Source organism: Corythoichthys intestinalis, chromosome 17 (genome assembly GCF_030265065.1).
Source record: "Corythoichthys intestinalis isolate RoL2023-P3 chromosome 17, ASM3026506v1, whole genome shotgun sequence".
Taxonomy (NCBI): Eukaryota; Metazoa; Chordata; class Actinopteri; order Syngnathiformes; family Syngnathidae; genus Corythoichthys; species Corythoichthys intestinalis.
In genome coordinates this window covers 39,303,055-39,319,284 of record NC_080411.1, presented here as the reverse complement: position 1 = coordinate 39,319,284, position 16,230 = coordinate 39,303,055, and the positions used below count along the sequence as shown (strand labels likewise).

At 43.3% G+C, this 16,230-nt stretch overlaps 1 protein-coding gene across 1 annotated transcript in view; it reads left to right on the top strand.

The window, feature by feature from the left end:
• LOC130905910 (cilia- and flagella-associated protein 44-like) overlaps positions 1 to 16,230 on the top strand; it is a 74,701-nt gene that overhangs the window by 27,541 nt on the left and 30,930 nt on the right. Inside the window, exons 9-17 of the mRNA XM_057819692.1 lie at positions 100 to 147; positions 6,570 to 6,669; positions 6,746 to 6,840; positions 6,926 to 7,129; positions 7,319 to 7,429; positions 7,513 to 7,665; positions 10,938 to 11,129; positions 13,148 to 13,290; positions 15,934 to 16,213. Coding sequence (XP_057675675.1) covers positions 100 to 147; positions 6,570 to 6,669; positions 6,746 to 6,840; positions 6,926 to 7,129; positions 7,319 to 7,429; positions 7,513 to 7,665; positions 10,938 to 11,129; positions 13,148 to 13,290; positions 15,934 to 16,213 — 1,326 coding nt within the window. The remainder of the gene's footprint in view (positions 1 to 99; positions 148 to 6,569; positions 6,670 to 6,745; positions 6,841 to 6,925; positions 7,130 to 7,318; positions 7,430 to 7,512; positions 7,666 to 10,937; positions 11,130 to 13,147; positions 13,291 to 15,933; positions 16,214 to 16,230) is intronic.

The window sequence follows — 16,230 nt, the reverse complement described above, 5'->3', positions numbered from 1 at the left end:
TAAGAGGTCACTAGTCACCTAAAGAAATGCATGATTTACATTAGTTTAGCCTCGGGGGAAAAAAAAGGAAATTTAGTTCTTTTCTCTCTGGTCTGGTAGGATTCCAATGGAGGCATTTGGAAAGTGGACCTCTCATTCACATACTCAGTAAGGTTCCCCCATTTTAATCATTTTAAGAGTGACAAAGGTAATGAACAATATATATGTTTCAGTCTTTTTTACTCTGCTATCCTGATTGATATATTTTCTGTGTATAATACAATCAAATGCAGTTAGGAAAATAAGTATTTGAACACCCTGCAATTTGGCAAGTTGTCCCTCTTAGAAATGATGAGCGGGTTTGAAATTTTCATGGTAGGTGCTTGTCCACTGTGAGAGAAAATCTATAGAAAAAAAAAACAAATCACAGTGAATTATTTTTTAAACCATTTACTTGTATAATACTGCTGCAAATATTTGTTTGAACACCTGTCTATTAGCTAGAATTGTGAGCCTCAAAGACCTGTTAGTCACCTTTAAAAAGTCCAAGTAGAGTGGAGGTTGAATTTTTGAGTCAGACTTTTTAACCTGTTTGAGGCGGTTAGATGTATATAAACACCCGTCCACCCCATACAGGAAGACTCCAATTTATAACATGGTCAAGACCAAAAAGCTGTCCAAAGACACCAGAGACAGAATTGTACACCTCTACAAGGCTGGAAAGGGTTACGGGGTAATTGCCAAGCAGCTTGGTGATATAGGATTGGAGCAATTATTAGAAAATGGAAGAAGCTACACATGACTGTCAATCTCCCTCGGATTGGTGATCCATGGAAGATCTACCTTGTAGGGTCTCAATGACCCTAAGAATGGTGAGGAATCAGCCAAGAACTACACAGGAGTAGCTGGTCAATGACCTGAAAGGAGCTGTGACCATCATTTCCATGGTTGCTGTTGTTAATTAAAGGCTGGTTTATATTTCTGCAGTGTACCTATGCCGTCAAGGCAGACCCAATGTACGACCCTCCGCCGTAGCCTGACATGCACCTCCACAAAATCCTGACTACTCGCCACGTCAACGCGTGGTGACATGCCGCAAATGGGCTCTGATCGGTCCACTCAGACAGTTGTTTCCGGCTCAGCATGAAATCACCACCATTTACAAACATTCTTGCGCTACTCTGAAAAATGGACCAAGCCGACGAAAGGATCATCGAAGAGATCCAAAAGCACGACCAGCCGTTCAATGTTTCGTCAAGGCATTATAGAGATTGCCAAAGGGCAAGCAATTCGTGGAAGGAGATTGCTGAAAATACAGGGCTGGAGGTCTACGAATGCATAAAAAAATGGAAGAACCTCCAAGACAAAGTAATTGTGTGTTCGGAAGCGAATGGCCACACAAAGCGATGATCCAAAACTGCCAGCATTTTATCACTTGGTCGTATTCTTTGGTTGGTGCACTTTATCATTTATTTTTGCTGAGTCTGTAACTTGTATACATTTTACACTTCAAGTATTTGAAGAATAAATCACAGGTTTGTTGTCAAAAGAGATGTTTTTATGTTTAATTTTCAACAAGACAGTTTACACACTTGATACATCATCACTGACTGAGAGTGCCTCGGTGCTTTTATTATAACCATGTTAACCATCAAGGCTTCCAACGCAGTTTGGGAAGTTCCATAGCCGAAAGAAATCTGCTATGGCTTCCCACTGGCTGGTTGTAGGACACGGCAAAGAAATCGGACAAAACGCTGGACAACACAGCTTGCTAACGTCCACCCGATGCTAGAATTTGAAATGTGACTGCTAGTCTCTGTGCGACATCAACAGTCGGACAGACCACCGTACCGCAACCGTTTTCTGCGTCGCCTTTGCCTCAACATTTGTATGATCAACATTTGATGTTCAATGTTGATTAACTGAAGATGCACATTCCAGCGTTCCATCTCCCTTGCCATTGTTGTCCAACAGGAAGAAAATTCAAGGAATTCTACAAGAGTCCCCCAAAACCGCACAAACACAACGCAGTTCCCCTCTATTGTCATAGCGGTGAATTACAGAGCAACGCGTTCCCTTGACGCAGAACTCCAAATGCTCGTTGATGACGTAGGGTCTATGCCCGACATGTCCAAAGTCCGGCCCGGGGGCCAAATGCGGCCCTTGGTCAAATTTCATCCGGCCCCCAGCCTCTGTCATAAAATCAATAACGTCTGGCCCGCACACAGACCTAAAAAATTGGACAGCAGTACTGCTACCAGCATATGAAGCAGCTTACACACTAAATGCTGCCCCTCATTTCCCACTAAAAAGGCAGTAGCACCTTAAGCAACATTACCCATTACCCCTTTACTCCCAATTATCTAGAATAGCGACAATCAACAAAAAAAAAGAAAGTTGACAGGGACGTCCGACGCTTCAAGGATAGGTGTAAATTGGACTATTTCTTCACTAAAATACGCAACAACTGTGTCTGCCTCATTTGTACAGAGACAGTCGCTGTTTTAAAGAGTTCAATGTGAGGCGATATTACCAAAAAGACACGCTGCACGCAGCGAGAAATTGAAGCAACTTGAAGCTAGTTTAATTTCACAGCAGCAGTATTTCACAAGAGCCCGAGTCGAAAGAGAACACCACAAAGGCTAGTTGCAAGATTGTTGCAATTATTAATTTAAAAAAAACAAACAAATGTGACACACAAAATGGCCTGTTAAAATTTGCTTTAATATATTGTTCTACATAAAGGACGTCAGCCAAGGTTGGCCCCCCACATTTTTACCACACCAAATCTGGCCCCCTTTGCAAAAAGTTTGGACATCCCTGGTCTATGCCATCGCTACTCCGTCACCGGAAAGCAGAAGCATAAATTATGCTTAAGACATGATGCTTCAAAATCATGCATGGAACGGAAGGTTCCCCTGCTTAAAACAGCACATGTCCTGGCCTGTTTCAAGTTTGCCAGTGATCATTTGGATGATCCAGAGGAGTCATGGGAGAATGTCATGTGGTCATTTGAGATTTAAAATTGACCATTTTGGTCTCAATTCCACTCATAGTGTTTGGAGGAAGAAGAATGATGACTACACCATCCCTACTGTGAAGCATGGGGGTGGTAGCATCATGCTTTGGGGTTGTTTTTCTGCACATGGGACTGGACGACTGCACTGTATTAAGGAGAAAATGACTAAGGCCATGTATTGCGAGATTTTGGGGAATAACCGCCTTCCCTCAGTTAGAGGATTGAAAATGGGTCGTGAATGGGTCTTCCAACATGACAATGGCCTGAAGAATTACCAAGGAGTGGCTTTTTAAAAAACATCTCAAGGTTCTGGAGGGGCTTAGTCAGTCTCCAGACTTAAACCCAATAGAAAATCTTTGGAGGAAACTCAAACGCCGTGTTTCTCAGTGACAGCCCAGAAACCTGATTGATTTAGAAAAGATCTGTATGGAGCAGTGGTGCAAAATCTGCTGCAGTCGGTGCAAACCTGGTGAAAAGTTACAGGAAACATTTGACCTCTGTAATTGTAATCAAAGGCTACTGTACAAAATATTAACGTTGATTTTCGCAGGTGTTCAAATATGTATTTGCAGCAATAATACAAACGCATTGTTAACAACTCATACATTGTGATTTCGGGATTTTTTTTATTGCCACTCACAGTGGACAAGGCTTCTTCTTCCTGCCTTTGATGGGGGCGGACGTGTTTCCTCCCTGCTCCTGCTGCTATCTTCATCATTCTAGTATGTCTGCTTCTTTTGTATTTCCTCTGTGGATCAACTGTTGCTAGTCTCTCATACGAAAATGGATCTGATTAGTTGGTCTCTCAGCGCAATTGACAAGATTTTTTCAACAAGACACGGTGCACTACGAGAGCCGTCCTGCCCAGATGTTACCTTCGCTGGATACGTGAGAGATTCATGGGATTACTGGAAGCCAGCGTGTCTTACTGTCCTATCTGTGAAGATGGCGAGGATATTTGTCAGTTTGGCGTGACGGTCGTTGGGTTCCTTCTGCTTGGCTTAGGAGGTACCTTTCTCTACCAAAAAGTTTCCAGAATGGCAGCTTTCAAGGAAATCAACAAATTGACCACAGATCAAACGGTGCGATTCAAGACATTGGAAGACAGCGTCGAAGCTCTGATTGAGAACTGGTTCCGTAGACTCACGGTTCGGTCCGAAGAAGGATGGAGAAAAGTGGATTCTACCTTGCGCCAGGTGACGAAACTGTCGAAGCAGACCGCGACTATTGGCAATGACTTAAGGGACCTGAGGTCTCACCTATGCCCTGAGGAGCACGAATTTGACTGAAGACCAACAATATTTGGACGTATTACTTATTCGGTTTAATTCGATTATAATTTTCCTTTCCCTTTCCCGACCACTCTTATCCCATCCCTCCCTTCTCCTGGAGAGAGCCGCGCAGATGGCCTGGTCTCTTGCCCTTGATTCTCTTCCCAAGGCCAAGGGCCCTGCAACTCTTATTTTGTCTACAGACACGTACAAATACTGATACACTTGTGCATACACACTCACACACAACCTCCCCCCCTCCAGTCCACCACCGCCTTTTTCTTACTATCACTGCCCCCCCCCGTCCTCCAGCGATGAACTGATAGTTGTCCTTTTTTCTTACAAAACATCCCTGCATGTGACCTGTGCGTCGTGTTATATCCCTGCTATGTTGTATGATATATGTGTGTACTGTAACTTCTGTAACTGCTCGACTTGTAACTTGCTGTGTAATTCTTCTAAAGAAGAGAGAGAAGTAGGCGGCGTGGAACATCTGCAGCGGCCTATGCTCACTCATCGAACGGAATTTCGTTGTCATTTGTTGTCATCTTGTGAGAGCTGGTGTCAATGACAAAAGAATCTGAATCTGAAGCAAGTACCATGAAAATTTCAAACCCGCCCACCATTTCTAAGTGGGAGAACTTGCAAAATCGCAAGGTGTCTAAATACTTATTTTCCTCACTGTATAAATTTGACTAAAGGTGCCAAGCTTTCTGTGGTGCAATTCTAGTTTCCAATGTAATGAACAAATTGTGAAAACAGAATTCACATTTTAAATATGTTGATTTGTAACCGGATATGGGCAAAGCGTCAGAAAGCCCCGGTCTAGAGTGGAAATACAAATACATTAGGGTATATTATGTTGCAATTTGCAATGTGACAAATCTCTATATATACAGAGGGGCAAATAAGTATTTAGTCAACCACTAGTTGTGCAAGTTCTCTCACTTGAAAATATTAGAGAGGCCTGTAATGGTCAACAAAAAAAAAAACAGAAAATCACATTGTTTGATTTTTAAAGAATGTATTTGCAAATCATGGTGGAAAATAAGTATTTGGTCAAGACCAAAAGTTCAACTCAGTACCTTGTTATGTACCCTTTGTTGACAATAACAGAGGCCAAGCGTTTTCTGTAACTCTTCACAAGCTTTTCACACACTGTTGCTGGTATTTGGCCCATTCCTCCATGCAGATCTCCTCTACAGCAGTGATGTTTTGGGGCTGCCGTTGGGCAACACGGACTTTCAACTCCCTCCGCAGATTTTCTATGGGGTTGAGATCTGGAGACTGGCTCCACCCCCATGCTTCACAGTGGGTATGGTGTTCTTCGGATACAATTCAGTATTTTTTCTCCTCAAAAACGAGAACCTGTGTTTCTACCAAAAAGTTCGATTTTGGTTTCATCTGACCATAACACATTCTCCCAGTCGTCTTCTGGATCATCCAAATGCTGTCTAGCGAACGCAGACAGGCCTGGACGTGTACTGGCTTCAGCAGGGGGACACGTCTGGGAGTGCAGGATTTGTGTCCCTGGCAGCGCATTGTGTTACTGATAGTAACCTTTGTTACTGTGGTCCCAGCTCTCTGTAGGTCATTCACTAGGTCCCCCCGTGTTGTTCTGGGATTTTTGCTCACCGTTCTTGTTATCTTTTTGACGCCACGGGGTGAGATCTTGCATGGAGCCCCAGATCGAGGGAGATTATCAGTGGTCTTGTATGTCTTCCATTTTCTAATATTTGCTTCCACGGTTGATTTCTTTACACCAACCGTTTTACCTATTGCAGATTTATTCTTGCCAGCCTCTGGTGTCCTTCTACAGCTCTTTGGTCTTGGCCATAGTGGAGTTTGAAGTGTGACTGACTGAGGGTTGTGGACAGGTGTCTTTTATACCAATAATGAGTTAAAACAGGTGCCATTAATACAGGTAACGAGTGGAGCCTCGTTAGACCTCGTTAGAAGAAGTTAGACCTCTTTGACAGCCAGAAATCTTGCTTGTTTGTAGGTGACCAGATACTTATTTTCCACTCTAATTTGGAAATAAATTATTTAAAAATCAAACAATGTAATTTTCTGTTTTTTTTTTTCCCACATTCTGTCCGTCATAGTTGAGGTTTACCCATGTTGACTATTACAGGCCTCTCTAATCTTTTCAAGTTGGAGAACTTGCACAATTGGTGGTTGACTAAATACTTATTTGCCCCACTGTATATTGCATTAAAAAGCAATGATCCGAATCTGGTTTGATTGTGTAGTTTCCAGCACTGATGCTAACAGAAGGTGCTTAAAATCTCTGTGAACAGACTCCTGATCCTGTGTGCTTGTTTTCTTACCATGCTGGGGCAATCAATGGCCTTGATGTATCGAAGAGCAGTCATCTCATGGCCACAACATCTCAGGACCGTGAGTCGATGAACAGTATACAGTACATGCCTAAATGCTTGCAACACACTGCCAAAAAGTATGGTATTTTTTCCAGGTTCAGTCAGAGTCTTTGATTTTCTGGCAAAAATGGAACTGACTAGCAACCGCTTTTCTCAGGGCGGAACTGCTCTGCATTGGGCCCCACCTTCGGTAAATGTAACAATTCAGAAATGCAACTTCCTTCCCAATTATGTGTAATGGTGTAAAATGATCTTTTATGCATGTTTGTCTCAAGGTGAACCAGTCTGGGAGTTTACTGGTAACTGGCTTTGAAGATGGAGTCGTGCGCTTACTAGAGCTTTATGACCCTGCTGGGCTTCAAATAGTAACTAGGCAAAAAGTGGGGGCCCAGCTGCGCCTAAAGCAGGCCTTAAAACCCCACAATGAGTCTGTCACCACTGTTGCGTATGAATGTAATGGAACAGTCTTAGCTACTGGGGTAAGAAGGCTGTAGTTAATGGAAAACTACAGGGAGAAGGTCAAAACTATTATATCATGGCAAACACCTTTATAAAACCAACATTTTGACTTTATCAGTGAGATTATATTGAAGATGTTATTTTTTGTATTGCTGCAGTTAGGATTTTATTTTTTAACCATTTTCCCTGACTTATACTTCACTCCACAGAGCTCAGACTGTACTGTATTCTTCTTCACTGTTGGAGAGAAATATGAGCCCATTGGTTTTGTCTGTGTTCCTGGACCAGTACATTTGCTTGTGTGGTCACCTGAATCCTATGTAAATCTAGTCTCTGATCGAAAAGGAACATGCTATTTTTTCAGTAAAGGATATATAACTAGATCAATTCTCATTTTATCTAGAAAGAAAAAACCCTGCTAATCCTGTGCTTAAGTGGTCATGTTGTGGAGGTACCGTGCCCAGATCCGGAAGCGCTGCAGGATGCCAAATCCTACCAACTACTTGATCTTCCGAGAAAAAGTTTCCGCTTCAAGAGCATCAAATCTCGAATACGGGTATTACACTAATGCCACTGCATTCATTTTAAAGTGCCTGTGACAGCATAAAAAAATCTTAAATAGCATTTTTATGTGTATTTCATATTTTGAGATGATACGACTATATACAACAATCTGGCTAAGCGCAGATGACGAGAAATTAGTCTTTTAATCTGCCGTTTAGCCCCGCCTGTCATTTTAGTGCTCTAGTGTCCCCAGCTGGATGATGACGACGAGGGTCACAATTTCATCTGATTTAGAATTCAGCCCATTGAGGGGGAAGATTCAGAACGATTGCGTCAATCTCTCTTTCCAATATTTTTACATGATACTTTTTATCTATTAAGTATTTTGCCCCAATTGCTTATTAAATGGTATGGTCATGAAAAATAACTGTCTTATGCTAAATGGAATATGAAATACTTAAAATGCATTCATTCTTTACGACATGGTAAAATTACTCCATAATGGTCAAAACTGTCGACTTCTTGCACTTACCTGAACAATATTTTATGCCACCGTAGTTAGTCTGGCTTTTGTCATTTCCCTGCCCGGGCTTCGGACAGCGTAAACAAACTAGGAGGCGTGACAGCTAGCTGACATGCTAACCTGAACGGAGCGTCGTTTCCAAGTCTTATTCTCACCTTTTGAGGCGAAAAATCACACAAAACTACACGGCGGCAGTGTTTTCGATTGTCTCACAGATCGGCAACCCCCCGGCAGGGAGCAAGGTACAGCTCGTCGTTCCCCGGCTGCGGGCAGTAGAGCTCGTTTGCTGGGGAAGCAGCTCGAAAGTGACCGCCGGACAAACCGGCTGAGGATAGTTGTCTAGTGCCGGGCACATGAAGAAGGCAGAGGTGGCTGGAAGTTGGACGAAAGGGGAATGAACGAAAATAGCGCATTCTCAATGGACAAACCGGCCGACGTTGGAGCGGGGGGCTGCCGGAGCCCAAAGCCGAGGGTCGTGGTCTATTGGCGGCTACACAAAGAAAACTGAGAGGGTGGAAGTGACCATGGTGTGATACAAGCCGCCGGTCATCGGCCGAGCGGCCTTCTCGGTGGACAGGGAGAATTGTAACCAACAAAATGCAAGCCACCTCCCTATTAAAACGTGTCCCATGATCCCAGTATTTGACATAATATAACACACTTAGCATACTCACTTCCGTGTCGGTCCAATGGTCCCACAGTAGTCAGACTTGTTTTGGCCATTAGCCGCGGTGAACAGGAACTTTTTGAAACCCAAAAAGACTCACACGCCTCTCCCCGGTGCAGCAACAAAAACCTGCAGCACACTGGGATGGCGTGATGCGAAAAATAAACAAAATAATCCGCAAAATCAGCTGAATCTGCAGTCGTTCTGCATACTGTAATATTGGCTGTATACTGAAGATGATTAGCCCGCTGACTTCACATTCACATTCTTCATCAATCCAGGAAGTCACTCATTTTCATGGCGTGGGGTTAAAAAAAATTGAAAAAATATATCGATCGCTTCCACACATATCCAAGCGGTCCATTTCATTCGTGAGCATAAAATACCGCGTGAAATATGAAATAAATATGCTTTTTGCTGTTGTAAGCACTTTAACATCAGCAGTGTTGTCATAGATTACTTAAAAAAGTAATTTAATTACTTATTACTGATTACACCTTAAGAAAGTAATCTAGTTACTTTACTGATTATTATCAAAGTAACTTAGTTACTTTAAAAGTAACTTATCAGTTACTTTTTACCAAGTGTTCTCCTTTTGCTGCCTCAACTTAAAAATGACGACAACAAAAAAGTCATCACATCTAACTGAATTTTTCACATAAGGCTTAATCTTTGAGTTAGCAGGGGTTTAATTAGTCGATGGAGTTGATTTCAACCACCATTGAATCGCGCTAGCTTAGCCACTCCAGAGCCCTGAAACTAACAAATAACTGACAAACTGCACGGAATTTGTTCAAATCAACTCCAACGACTACATAAACCCCAGCTGACTCCAAGATAAAGCCTGATGTCAAAAATTCTGAACTTCTTTAAAATAAAGATCAAGCTGTTAAAATATTGTCTATAAAAGTTGTAAAGCAATAAAACAAACAACAAAAATGAATGAAATGAACAAGAATCCTACAATGTATTTCATAATGGGTCAAAATCCTTTTTCGAGCAGATCATGTGACTAGCACCTAAGCCAAAACTACACTTGTGGAGGCAGGATGGATATTTAGAATTTCTGTAAACCTAAGCTTTCAAACACAACCAACAACTGAGCTTGAACAGTTTTATATATATGTATATATACACAGTACTGGCCAAAAGTTTGGCGACACCTCAAAGGTGGATACTTTGAAGAATGTAGAATATAAAACCTGTTTTCAGTTATTTCACTTTTTTTGCCATTCCACATGTTCGTCCATAGTTTTGATGTATTCAGAGAGGAATTACAATAGTAGTGAAACTATATAAAACGCAAAAATGATGAGGCGTGTGTCCAAACTTTTGACTTTTGTTTCAGTCATTAACATGCTTTGCCCCAGCCCCACAAAAGTAAAACTCTGCCTATGGTTACAAACACTAGCTATAAAATGTGCATAAAAGCTGGTTACAAACTGTAGAAGTGTGTGTCTTGTTACCTGTAGGGTTGTTTCGAGTTTTGTCGCGTTGTACTGTAATTCCAAGTGCTTCCTAGTTGAATTGGATGTAGAGTTTTTAGCGGCAGACAGTCTTTTTCAGCCAGCGCAAAGTTTGCAACGCACAGAGATATTTTTGTCATCTTTACTGGACAGAAATGTGAAGTAATGGCTGTATTTCCAGTGAGCAAAGGCATCCATTTGCGGTATATATCCTGCCTTTCACTGTTAGCCTCGCTGCATCGTCAGAATGCTATGTTGTTGACCGCCGTGGCAGACAGCACTCAAACAGCATGGTAATACACGTGACCCATTTTTTTTCCCCGATGAGAAAACGTGAGATGTGATGTCACTTCCAAACTCAAGAGCAATATTTTCTATTCAAATGCTCTTTGTACTTGACTACAGTATTCTTCATTCTACGTACATTATGAGGCAAAAACAAAATAGTAACGCACAGACACTAAGGAAACTAACTTTAATCGGATTACTGGCTTGGAAAAATGAACGCGTTAGATTGCTCGTCACTGAAAGAAAGTAATCAGATTACAGTAACGCGTTAACGCGTTATTGACAACACTGAACATCAGAGTTATGAACATATTCATGTGATTCTAATCTATGTAAAACTGAAATACAATTTGAAGATTTCTTTCCATTTTGATTTTCAGAGAGAGGAAGAAATAGCAAGACGACTAGAACTAAAGGAAAAGCGAAGGAAGGAACGAGAGAAAAATGAAATCCTAGATGATGAGGAGGAAGAAGAAGAAGAGGAAGAGTTGCCCCGCATTTATATTCCTGACCCTCCATGTCCTCTCTACTGGGGTTTCTTCTCACAACCTGGTCAATTCTGGCTCTCATTGGTACGTATGGATACATAAACAGTAGGGATATACTGAAAGCAAAATTCTTGGCTGAAACAGAATATTGGAACCAAATATTGGAAACACTTGGCCGGAAAACCGAAAGGCCGAAAAATACACATGCATAAAATTTTTTTAGATTTCATTTAAAAATATATATATTTTAAATCATTATTTTCCAATTACTGCCCTTTTCCTTGGCATTAGTTGTACAAACCTGGAGGATTACTGCCCTTTGCCTTGGCATTAGTTCTGAAACCCCATGGGAGGGTGCGGTGGCGGATCTAGGATTTTTCTGAAACCGGCCAAGATGGGGCCCCATTTAACCCTCTGGGTCCAAGTGTCGCTTCAATCTTTTTTCTTTTTTCTTTTTTTTTTAACCTGTCCTCTGTTTGACACAGAGAATGAAAGTCCGAATGTCGGGTTGATCTTAACAGTTTCAATGTTTCACATTGGAGTATGACATACTCCCATTGTGATCATTCAACACATCTCGTTTATTAAGACAAAGCAGCGAACAGGAAGGGGTTATGGGGGAACAGAAGACGAAGGAAAACATAAGAAACACAAATAACAAAAAGAAATACAGTTAACGCCTACAATAACTATGAATATGTTGGGGTTATCGTCAGCTAGATGTATTTCCGGTTGACACCATGTGGGGGGCCTGTTAACCAGGGAAAGGGGGGAGGGTCCTGGAAGATGAATGATTGGGAGGGGTGGAGTGTACACAAATCAGCCCTGTGATCTAGAACACAGTAATCGTGTGAATCTCTTGTGAGTGTGAGCCCACTAGCAACCCACCCTATGCTGCCCCATCGCCAATTCCGGCACCGAGGACCTCCACCCGAGCGCACCCATTCACATCCGGCCATGCACGAATCCCACCGGACATGCGATAGCCACGCAGACGAGCGGAGACGTTGCGTGGGTGCCACCTCAGGGACCCCCCCCTCCCCCCAGCCGACCCAGGAGGGAGGGGGGGGGGCAAGGGGTGGGGAGCCAGCACAGCCCCTCCCTCCTCGCGCAGCCCAGCAAAGGGGCCATCGTCACCCCCCCAGGGATCCAGGGTGGTTCCCCGGGCCACCCGCGCCCCCATGAACCGGCCTTCAGGGATGGGGAGAGGGGATGCACCACCAACCCCCACTGGCTGGAGCTCCACCGTGGAGTATGATGTGTGTGGTGCGTTAAAAGAGGTGCGGGAATGGCAGGGCCTGCCGTGAGGAGGTAACTGAGATGTCGCCCTCCCCCCAAACAGGTCCCATTCGTCCCACAACCTTGTTGTGTGATGCATTAAAATCAGGGGGAGCAGGGCCGGGACTGTATGGCCCCGTCCCGACTCTCCCCGGAGGAATAAATGAGTATGTAGATGCAAGGGGTGAGAGGTATTTACAATGTAAAATGAGGAGTGCGTGAAATAAGAGGCAGGCTCCCGCAGGTGTCGCCCCGTCCACCAGAATGACTGGCCGCAGGACAGGGGAACCGCCAGGGCCCCGATCAACCCCCGCCCCAGACCACCCCCAGCGCCCTCACATCCGCCCTTCCATCCCCCTGCAGCCCGAGCTGCCACCCCGCACCCTGGACAGGTGCCACACCAAGTGCCGGAGACCAGGGGATATCCACCCCAGCGGTGGGGTACTACAAGCCCCACCCCAGGCCCCATGGGCCCAAGGAGGCCCCGCCGACAGAAGCGCTGCGGCAGCCGCCGTGGTCCCTGAGAGGCGGACAGGGCCGGAGACAGACCAAGTGGACGGAGGCGCGACCCCTCACCCCGCCCCCGAGCATCTTGTTTTGGTCAACAAGGCAATACGCAGATTATCATGCATAAGGCAGTAAAAACAAGAACTACTACTGGTAAAAACCAGTCAAGTTTGTAATACTGTAATACAAATTTAATCATAATGTGTGCAAGTAATGATACAAGACATGGAACAATAAATTTTGTAAGTGCCTAACCCTTTGTACTGCCAAATTACAAACAAAACAAAAAAAAAAATACATTCTTTTTTCTTCCTTAGGGTGGATATGACTCTGGTTTCTTGTACCACTGTAAATTCTCTGAGAAACAGGATGAGAATTCAGAAAAATGTCCCGTTGAGCCATTTGCCTACCTGGAAATCCATAACGCTGATAAGAACCCCATTTGCTCAATCACCTTCAGGTATTATGTCTGTTTTCTAAGATTCAGTAAGGAGGTACACTGCTGACCAAAAGTACTGGCACCCCTGCAGTTATGTCAGATAATGCTCAATTTCTCCCAGAAAATGATTGCAATTACAAATGCTTTGGTAGTAATATCTTCATTTATTTTGCTTGCAATGAAAAAACACATAAGAGAATGAAAAAAAAAATGAAATCATTATCATTTTACAAAAAAAGTCCATTAATGGGCCGGACAAAAGTATTGACACCCTCAGCCTAATACTTGGTAGCACAACCTTTCAGCAAAATAACTGCTAACAACAGCTTCCGGTATCCATCAATGAGTTCCTTACAATGCTCTGCTGAAGTTTTAGTCCATTCGTCTTTGGCCAACTGTTCCAGGTCTCTGGGATTTGAAGGGTGTCTTCTCCAAACTGCCATTTTCAGATCTTTCCACAGGTGTTCTGTGGGATTCAGGTCTGGACTCATTGCTGGCCACTTTAGAAGTCTCCAGTGCTTTCTGTGAAACCATTTTCTAGTGCTTTTTAAGGCGTGTTTTGGGTCATTGTCCTGCTGGAAGACCCATGACCTCTGAGGGAGACCCAGCTTTCTCCCACTGGGCCCTACATAATGCTGCAAAATTTGTTAGTAGTCTTCAGACTTTATAATTCAATGCTCCCGGTCAAGCAGTCAAGTGCCAGAGGCAGCAAAGCAACCCCAAAATATCAGGGAACCTTCACCATGTTTGACTGTGTTCTTTTCTTTGAGGGCCTCGTTTTTTTCCTGAAAGCTCTATGTTGATCCCTTTTCCCAAAAAGCTCAACTTTTGACACACAAGAGAACATTGTTCCAAAACGTTTTTGGCTTTCTCAGGTAAGTTTTGGCAAACTCCAGCCTGGCTTTTTTATGTCTCTGGGTCAGAAGTGGGGTCTTCCTGGGTATCCTACCCTAGAGTCCCTTTTTATTCAGACGCCGACGGATAGTACGTGTTGGCACTGTTGTGCCCTCGGACTGCAGGACAGCTTGAACTTATGTGGATATTAGTCGAGGTTCTTTATCCACTATCCGCACAATCATCATCTGCACAATCTTTTGTTGAAATCTCTCGTCAATTTTTCTTTTCCATCCACATCTAGGGAAGTTAGCCACAGTGCCATGGGCTTTACACTTATTGATGACACTGTGCAAGGTACACACAGGAAGATTCAGGTCTTTGGAGATGGACTGGTAGCCCTTGAGATTGCCCATGCTTCTTCACAATTTTGCTTCTCAAGTCCTCAGACAGTTCTTTGGTCTTCTTTCTTTTCTCCCTTCTTTTTGCTCAATGTGGTACACTCAAGGACACAGGACAGAGGTTGAGTCAACTTTAATCCATTTAACTGGCTGCAAGTGTGATTTAGTTATTTCCACCACCTGTTATGTGCCACAGGTAAGTAACAGGTGCTGTTAATTACACAAATTGGTGAAGCATCACATGATTTTTCAAAGGGTGCCGATACTTTTGTCTGCCCCATTTTTTGAGTTTTGTGTAAAATGATAATGATTCAATTTTTTCCCCATTCTCTTTTGTGTTTTTTCATTGCAAGCAATATAAACAGGGGTGCACATATTTTTTTTGCCCAGGTTCTTAGAAGAAGACCTGGAGATGTGACTTGGTCCTCATTGAGCTTAAAAGCCGACCCGCCTGATGCGATAAATTTATGACAAGCTTTACTTAGAGCCAATTAACTTTAATTAATTATATTAACAATTAAAGTTAATTAACATCAACTGGCACAACAAAATTGCCATTACGTTGAAGTGAAATGTAAAGAAATAAAAAGCACCAGTTCAAAATAAAGGGCATTATGCGGCTCCCACATTAACTCCAAGCCTTTTTAAAAGTGGGATGTCCTCCCCATAAGACTTCATTGAACGTGCATGTTTAGCTTTGTAAAATGCGAGCAAAAACACGTTTGTCAGTGCATGTCGCTGTTCATTACCTTTATTCCGCCCTATTCCGCCACTTGTCCATAGGGCGAGTGGGGTCCTGTTTGACATCGATAGTTTGCTTAATTGTCACATGCTCTCTGTTTTTTTTTCGTGCTTTTCAAAGTTTGGATGGCTGAAATTCTTTGACCCTACATAAAATGCGCTGCTCTTATCGGCGAAATTTGGGATTCTCACGGTACATTTTGTACCGCATTTCCGTGCGAGCATCATTTGCTTCTAGCCATGGTACCTCCTGTAGCCACTTTTCAGCAAAAGTCCTTTTTTTCGGTAGCTCCAGTGACGTCTCTGTTGTCTGTCTTTTGACGGGGGTGGGGGAACACGGAAGTAATTACTCAGTGTGGCCTGCCTCTTCGACATTTTGAGAAGTTATTTTCTCGTGTCCGCCGCAAATACAGTGGTCAGCCATCGGTATGCAAAAGCGTATGGAAGCCGTTGAGGGCCAGCGCGTTTGTCTACGTTCAGTGCGCATGCGCGCATGCGGACCACTTATGTGCACCCCTGAATATAAATAAAGATATTACTACCTTTTCTGGGTGAAATTGACAATTATCTGACAGAATTGCAGGGGTGCCAATACGTTTGGCCAGTAGTGATTGATACATAAAATAAGCATCCATAGTACTGTTATTTTCTATCATGTTATGGTTTTGTTTGGTTATTTCTGCCACAGCTCCAACAGGCAGCTAATGCTCTTCGGCATGCATTCAGGATCCATCAGAGTTTATCCTTTGGATGCCGACGATCACGCCCTAACCTCAATGCAGGCATACTGGGAACTGAGCACTCATGACAGCAACTATGGACACCTGCGGCACATCTGTTGTAGTTATGATGACCAGTTTGTGGTGACAGCAGGAGATGATGGGAACATCTTTTCGTTCAGTATGCTTTCATCTGAAGAGCTGCAGAAGGAGCTGGAGAAAAAAAAGGCAATGGTTCCTGAACCAAGGGTGCGTCATTACTTTCT